Source organism: Gopherus evgoodei, unplaced genomic scaffold (genome assembly GCF_007399415.2).
Source record: "Gopherus evgoodei ecotype Sinaloan lineage unplaced genomic scaffold, rGopEvg1_v1.p scaffold_45_arrow_ctg1, whole genome shotgun sequence".
Lineage (NCBI taxonomy): Eukaryota > Metazoa > Chordata > Testudines > Testudinidae > Gopherus > Gopherus evgoodei.
This window is the reverse complement of record NW_022060066.1, coordinates 72,170-80,708: the sequence shown is the minus strand read 5'-3', so window position 1 is coordinate 80,708 and position 8,539 is coordinate 72,170. Positions and strand designations below refer to the sequence as shown.

Here is an 8,539-nt window from a genome sequence, read left to right as displayed (position 1 = left end):
ATGAATTAGGGTGCTGTCTCCCCCTTTGATCATGTTGTTTCAAACAAACAGATCTATCCATCATGCTGTCCTTTTGACCCTGTCTTTAAGATGCACCTGCCTATTCCTTGTTATCTCTGTGGAATGTCCTTGTATCGGGATGTCCAGGTGCCATCTTGGCACAAGTTCCTCTTATAGGCACTTACATGTGGATGCACCTTCTTCTAACAACCGTATTCTTACCATCCTCTGTGAGTGGGGCCTGCCTCTGGCTCACAGCCCAGCTTTTCCTTAGCAATGCCTGGAATTACTTTAGTTCAGGCTTCAGGCCTCAGACTGGGCCTCTGACACAAGAGTTTATGTTTCAGGCCCTCATCTTACTACACCAGGTATAGGATAACCATAAATATAAAGGATGCTTCTTCCAGCATTTTAATGCTCGTCTTTGTAACTGAACACAAAGAGTTATTTTATTCTTGGAAGAAAAGGATCCTGCTTGGAGGGGGGATTAGTTACCCAGTAGTGTGACATAAGCATCCACTATCTGAATGTTACACCTCTTCAACGTGTCTCAAGTTGGGCAACCAAAAATTGACACAACAAAAATACCTGGGTCACTTTTGAGAATAACTGGAGGATTAGAAAACATGTGTTAAAGTGTGCTCAGCTACATAGATTGAGCTAAGAGAAGGTTAAGGGATGACTTGATCACAGTCTATAAATACCTACTTGGGGAACAACTATTTGATAGAGGCTTTTCAGTCTAGCATGCAAAGGTAGAAAAAGATCTGATGCCTGGAAGCTGGAGTCAGACAAATACAGACTAGAAATAAGGAGTTAATTTTTAACAGTAAGAATCATAAACCACTGGAGCAACTTACCAAAGATTGTGTTGGATTCTCCATCTCTATTTTTAAATCAAGGTTGCATGCCCTTTCCCCTTAAAAAATCTGCTCTAGGAATTATTTTGGGGCAGTTCTCTGGCCTGTGTTATACAGAAGGTAAGAATAGATGATCACAGTGGTATCTTTTTGCCTTGGAATCTATGAATTTTCAACATTGTATCCAGATAACCCTTTACTGCCTTCATTGCCTCTGCAGATGACACTCACTGAGGAAGCACAATGGAGGAATCAAACCCTCATAACTGAATTCATCCTGCTGGGGTTCTCCAACCTCCTGCACCTTCAGGGGCTGCTGGTCTGCATGGTCCTGTTCATGTATATGGTGACAGTGATGGGAAACACCCTTATCATCTTTGTTGTCACAGTTGACCCTGCTCTCCACTTCCCTGTGTACTTCTTCCTTGAGAACTTGGCCTTCACTGAGATCAGCTTCACCTTGGACACGGTGCCCAAGATGCTGGTGAACCTCCTGGAGAAGGACAAGAGCATCTCATTTGCTGCCTGCGCGGTACAGATGTATTTCTTTTTATTTTTTGTCTGCGCAGAGTGCTTCCTTCTAGCAGCCATGGCGTATGACCGCTACGTGTCCATCTGCTACCCATTGCACTACAACACCCTCATGAACCAACCAGTCTGCCACAAAATATTGGGAGGTGTCTGGGTGATCGGAGTTCCTGTCTCTCTGCTGCAGGTTGCCTGGATATTCAACTTGCCTTTCTGTGGCTCCAACGAGGTCAACCATTTCTTCTGTGATGCTCTGGCAGTGCTGAAGCTGGTCTGCATTGACACCTACCACTATGAGATGCAGGCTATCGGCACCACGCTCCTGTTCCTCATGTTCCCCTTTGTGCTGATCCTGGTCTCCTATGTCCACATCCTCTTCACCATCCTGAGAATGCCATCAGCTGAGGGCAGGTGCAAGGTCTTCCCCACATGCTCCTCCCACCTCATCATGGTAACCTTGTTCCATGGAAGTGGCAGTTTGGTGTATCTACGGCCCAAGTCTAGCTACTCCCCAGATGTCAAGGAGCTCCTATCTCTGTTCTACACAGTTCTCACACCCGTGTTGAACCCCATCATCTACAGCCTGAAGAACAATGAGGTGAAAGGGGCTCTGAAGAGGGTGATAGGGCGGAAATTGTCCTTGCAGAATTAGTAGGTACTTTTATTAGATGTTATGGCAGCATGGAGGCTTTTGACTGGTATCCTGAAATCTCCATAAATACTTGGGAGGAGGGACATTGCAGTCTGAGAGGGGCGTCGAGGAAGGGACAAAGACGCAGTTAAAATATTGATAGTCTTGCATCTGGAAATAATATGGGGCTTATTGTAAAGTATGTGGAATGGAACTCTGTAGACCTGGCTTCAAATCCTGGCTGTATCACAGAATCTCAATGCTACTTAGACTGGGATTTTCTAAGGGAAATAGGTGCCCAAATCCTATTGATTTTCCATAGGACTTGAGCATCTAATTCTACTAGGCCTTATTAAAAATTCCAGCCTGCACCCCTCACTTTCCCATCTTTAATGTGGAAAAAGCAATGCATCGGCAGTGACAGATTGAATATGATGATGGCTTCTGTGGAAAAAAAATAGTTTTTTCCCCACAAAACCAAGACCTCCAAAATTTGTAATTTTGGGCTGAAAACTGGATATTTTAGCAGTTTTTGGCTTAAAAATATTCAATTTTTGGTAGTTTTCTGGACTTTTTTTGTGGCAGGTGGGGGGGCTGCTTAATATTTTATGTGAAATATGCCAGAAAAATTCAGCTGAAAATTGCTGAAAACCTTTGGACAGAAATAACTGCAAACATTAGTTGCTGCACAAGAAATCTTTGATTTTCAGTTTTCTCAATGGAAAAAAAAATAATAAAGTAAAGTATGCATTCCCATTAAAGTCTGTTTTGATGAAAATCCAGTTATTCACCAATGTTTTTGACCAGCCCTGTACAGTTACAAGCGCCATATAGCACTGAGCTAGATCCAAAGAGACTGCCCAAAAGTTAGAAGCAGAACTGGTCAAAAATGTCAAAGTGAATTTTCCATCAGAAACAACAGTTTTGTTGAAACTGAAACTCTTTCACAGGCAGATGTAGATTTCAACTAATGTTTTGATGGTCAAATTTCAAAATGATTTATTCTGACTTTCTCGCTTGCTTTCATTTAACTTTGATTTGTATATCATATTTTTATTATATTATGCACTGCTAGAGTGACCAGATGTCCCGATTTTATAGGGACAGTCCTGATTTTGGGGTCTTTTTCTCATATAGGCTCTATTAACGCCCCCACCCTGGTCCCAATTTTTCACATTTGCTGTCTGGTCACCCTGTGCACACACTCTGTCACAATGGTTCATGACTACTTGTTCTTAGACATCCTCAATTACCATAACTGAGAAAATAATAATGATAACATGATTGAAACAGAATGGTTTTAGCTCTTCAAAATGAAAGGTTTTGGTGTTTTGAACTGAACGTTTTCAAAAATTCTGTTATGCAGGAAGTTTCAACATTTGAAATTCAGGACTTTGTTTTTTCTGCAAAAATGCCCCCAGCTCTATTGAAAAGGCACAGATTGCTATTTAAATATTTGGAGGGACCTAATCCAGTCAAGTGCTAATTGTCTGCTGTAACTGTTGATATAAATCTAAGTGCCTCATACGATTGGGCAAAGAGTCTTTCTAGGTGAGGGATGCAAACCCTTAAGATAAGAGTAGAACCCTTGGAGGAAAACAGAGCGAACAGGATATCCACATTAGATGAAACTCCTATGCACCCTTCTGAGCATTGTCCCTCTGCCTAGGGTTGACTGGCATTCCCATTAAGAACTATGATTCTGCAGAGAAAGATTCTGAGGACACAACTGGCTTGGCAGTGGGCGTGGGGTTCCCACTGCCCTTTAGCTCTGCAAAGAATTGATATTCAACAAATTACCTGGTGTTTGGATGCTGAAAGATCTTAAAAGCTATGAGGGCTGGGGTAGGTAAGTACAGGAGAAATCCTGGAGGAAACCCAGAAATAGTCCCATGCACACCATGTTATTCCATTTTATTTATGGGAGACAGTGTACTGTGATCAATAGAAGAGAGTTTTTTATCTAAATCATTTTTTTTTATTCAGCAATATGCAGTTAACATTGTCTGTGTGTCAACATTGGCCAATCTCACTACCTGTGAGATAACATTGCAGTTAACTCGGTAACATAGCTAGGCTTGACACTTTTTAAAAAATAGTTCCCACAAATAATATCATTGATTATTTTAAAGCATTTTTTTTTAGATTTCTGTTGATTTAAATTTTTACAATTGCATGACATTATGGGTGTTAATTATTTTTATCAATTTAAATTTTCAGTGGTAGGAAATTTTTTGGGAGGTATCAGACATTAATTATTTAATGAAAGTAGATGCTGAGATTCAAAAAGTTAAAGCTTTAGAACTGTTACAACACAAATTGTCAACATCACACGTCAAAAGAAACACAGCATATTCCTTCACTGTAACTCCGGTAAATTCTCCAGCAGCTTTTGCCTATCTGTAAATGTTGCTTATTATCAATGGAAATATTTGTTGGTTTGTGTGTGTGCAGCGAAATCAATGTTCACCTACATTTACCCATAAAAAGCTAATCTTTCCAAGGCTGAACAAAGCCTGTGAGCTCTGAATACATGGGACTGGAATGTTAAAATGTCATTTGTTCCTGTAGAAAGGGAATGTGTCTCTTTGACAGGAACTCGGTACTAATCAACTAATTCACTTTGCAGAGCACAATGCATGTTGTTTCTATAGGAAAAAATTTTCAAAGGCTGATATGGGGGTTAGATACCCAATTCACACTGAATTTCTATGGGACCTGGGAGCCTAATACCATTTTATGCCTTTGAAATTCTCTTTCTAGAACTACGTGAAGTGAAATAATGAATCATCCCTTAAAAAACATAACACCTAGGAAGCTTGTTTACCAATTATATTGAAGGGTTAAAATTCATGTGCATTTTATATAACAAGCTGGTATATAGATTGTGCCAGTTCTTTTCCAGACCCAAAGTCCAGAGTTTGGTCAAGAGACTAGAGGCCTAGCAAATAGTGATCAGCTAAGAGAAAGCTGCCGTAAACAGGTTTCAGAGTAGCAGCCGTGTTAGTCTGTATCCGCAAAAAGAACAGGAGTACTTGTGACACCTTAGAGACTAACAAATTTATTTCAGCATGAGCTTTCGTGAGCTACAGCTCACTTCTTCGGATGCATAGAGCAATGATGCGGTAAACAGATAATCTTGTTTTGCTAAAAAATAGGCCTGTTCAGCAAATTGCCAGGTGTTGGAGCTAAGAATTAAATAATTGTGTCTTATTCAGAGTTGCAAATTGAACAAAGAATCCCTATTCCTATTGTGTCAGTCTCTTCTGTAGAGAACATTCTTCTCACAGTTCCAACTTTGAGTTTATGACAATTGGCACGTCAGTATAAAATATGACATCCTTCCACCTCCCTTCTCAGGGACCAATGCCCTGCCTTAAGACATAAAGGAGACAATCTGTATTGTCATATACTCTCACTGTTTCTTTGCTTTAACCCCTAGGAATGTACCTATTGGACAATCAAAGGAGTTGCTCCATTCCTATGGACCCCAAATCAGAATTCAACACACATATATATATATTAATTAAATGGTAATTTGCTAACTTGAGACCATGGGAGGAGACATTATGTAACCCTTTAACCATTGGCTAATGTGCTATCTTGTCTTGCTGCAAACCTATCCCGGGGTGTGGAACTAACTATGCCGTCACTTTCCCCCGCCCCTGGAAAATCTATATATTCTATTGTAATCAATTGACTGGCAGTGTCTCTGAGCCTAATAAGCAAGGTGACACTCCACCAGCTCTGTGTGTAATAAACTCCTATGTTTGACCTCTACATGGTGTGGATTTATGTCCTTCACATATTAATATCCCAAGAACTTATTTTGCTGATACTTGTAAAGTTGTGTCAGGGTCTGACATTCCAGGGTGCAAGCCAGACCAAGGAGGGGCTGTGTTACCCATATCCTGCAATCTGGGAACCTCACAATACTTTACTGCTGTAGCTCCCACATGGGTTCCTCACAAACAGCCTGCCAGCCTGCAGGTCACACCCCCAGCAAACACCAGCCACACTCTGGCTTCTAGTCATCTTGGTTCCTCTTTACAGGGTGACCTCAACACAGTCCCAGTCTTGAATTCCCCCTCCCGCCCCGAAATGTGTGTTCTGCACTATGCAGCCCTCTCCTGGACAATCCAGATATATTAGATCTGCGGCTCCTCTAAGAGGATCAATATAGAATAGCCAGCTACCTTAAATGGAGTCACCCAAACAATTCACAACACTGAATTGGTTTTAATTATAGAATTAAACATCTTTATTTAACTACCAGGAGTTAGATTTTAAGAAAGTACAAGCATAAGGCATTAAAGTCAGATATGGTTACAAGAGAAATAAAGATAAAATTCTTCCTTTTACTAAAACATAATAAGCTAGACCACAATATTTTGGGAACACTGGGAAAAAAACCACAATATTTTGGGAACAACTTGTTTTGTTCAAACTAAAACAAAGTGCTCAGATGCCACAGTGATGAGTGAAGTACAAGAAAACAATGTAGACTAGAATAGAGAAACAATGTTGTGGTTTCTGAGTACTTTTAAACATATTTTTAAATAAAATTGAAGTAAAATTTGAAAGGCAAAGTAATTTCAAATTGAAAAATCTAAATGTTTTGTTTCAAAAATATTATTTTGATTTTTGAGCGGGTTTTATATAATCTTTTCAGTCAAAACAATTCAACAAATTCAACATTAATTAGGAAAATATTTCAGTTGACCCATATCTGCATTTGGTTTATCTGAAACAATTCATCCAGCTGTAGTCAGTAGGGGATCCTAAGCTGGCTCCCCGTCAGTATAGCTGAGAGGATCTCCTCTGTGGTGGCTCCTGGGGGCTGGAACTTGCTCCCCCCGCTTAATCTTAAACAGCCTTATCTGGCCATGCTGCAGAGTGCAGATCTGTTTGACAAGGCTCCTAGGCCTGGTCTACACTGTGGGGAGGGGTGGGATCTATCTAAGTTATGCAACTTCAGCTACGTGAATAATGTACTTAGACCTACTCACCACAGTGCCTTTACTGCGGTGGGTCGACTGCCGCTGCTTCCCCATCGACTCTGCCTGTGCTTCTCACGGTGGTGGAGTACAGGAGTCGACGGGAGAGTGTTCGGGGGTTGATTTATCATGTCTACACTAGATGCGATAAATCGACCCCTGCTGGATCAATTGCTGCCCGTCGATCTGGTGGATAGTATAGACATACCTTTGGAGAGGTATAATGGCTTGCTTCCCTTAATGAGTCATAGTTGCTAAGCCAGAAGGGAGTATTGTGATCATCCACATCCTCTGTCACTAGTTTCCTTCCCAATTCAGTAAGGGGCACACACTTTCCTTAACCTTGTTCTTGTTGCTAACAACAGAAAAGCAACAGAAAGTAAGACCCATAGATAATGTTGGACAATCCATTTTCCTTATTGGTCAGCAGAACGTTGAAGTTGGAGGAGGAAACATATAAATCCTGAGTCATCTACAAACTCCATCCCAGTAAGTTTAACTTAAGTCATCACATTTTATTTTATTTTACATTTAAAATAAATGAAATTAAATTAAACACTGCACATCTCAAAGATAGCAATAACTCTTTCCTACTTAAAAAGTGATTTAACTCTGACCTCCTGATAGTAACTTTAGTTTAACGAGGGAGTACATTACTTCTGTCCAATTTTGATTACTTTCAAAGAAAGAACATAGAGTATTCCAGTGGAGAGGGACTAAAATGCTTTGTAACCAATACGGCTTAAGCAAAAATTTTAGGTGGAGCAATTTCTTGTTGGAAAATGATGTTTTGTTGAAATCTCAGTGTTTCGTAGATATGTGTCTAGATTAATGAAATTTTTGATGGGAAAATTTTGACATGATTTGGAATTAAAATGGAGTATTTTATTCAGCTTTCTCAAGCTATTTCATTCTAAATTGAATATGGTATTTAATGACTGGCTAACCTAGTAAGGAGGGCTTTAAACTAGGTTCGACGGGGACAGGTGAGCAAAGCCCACAGGTAAGTGGGGAACAAGACCTGGGAGATGGGTTGGAAACAGGAGGGAGCACGGGCTATAATGGCAGAGAGGAAGGAGGGTCAGGGCAAAGCTGGGAGGCAAGATCAAACCAGTATCTTAGATACCTTTATACAAATGCAAGAAGTATGGGTAATAAGCAGGAAGAACTGGAAGTGCTAATAAATAAATACAACTATGACATTATTGGCATTACTGAAACTTGGTGGGATAATACACACGACTGGAATGTTGGTGTGGATGGGTATAGTTTGCTCAGGAAGGATAGACGGGAAAAAGGGAGGAGGTGTTGCCTTATATATTAAAAATGTACACACTTGGACTGAGGTGGAGATGGACATAGGAGACGGAAGGGTGGAGAGTCTCTGGGTTAGGCTAAAAGGGGTAAAAACACAGGTGATGTCGTGCTGGGAGTCTACTACAGGCCACCTAATCAGGCGGAAGAGGTGGATGAGGCTTTTTTCAAACAACTAACAAAATCATCCAAAGCCCAAGATTTGGTGG

General features: G+C 40.5%; 1 protein-coding gene across 1 annotated transcript; it reads left to right on the top strand.

Annotated features, from left to right (window-relative positions):
- Positions 1-1,080: 1,080 nt before the first annotated feature.
- LOC115642719 (olfactory receptor 10A7-like) lies at positions 1,081-2,040 on the top strand. Its single transcript, XM_030546439.1, has one exon. The coding sequence runs from the start codon at positions 1,081-1,083 to the stop codon at positions 2,038-2,040; it is 960 nt and encodes a 319-aa protein (XP_030402299.1).
- The last annotated feature ends 6,499 nt before the right edge of the window (positions 2,041-8,539 follow it).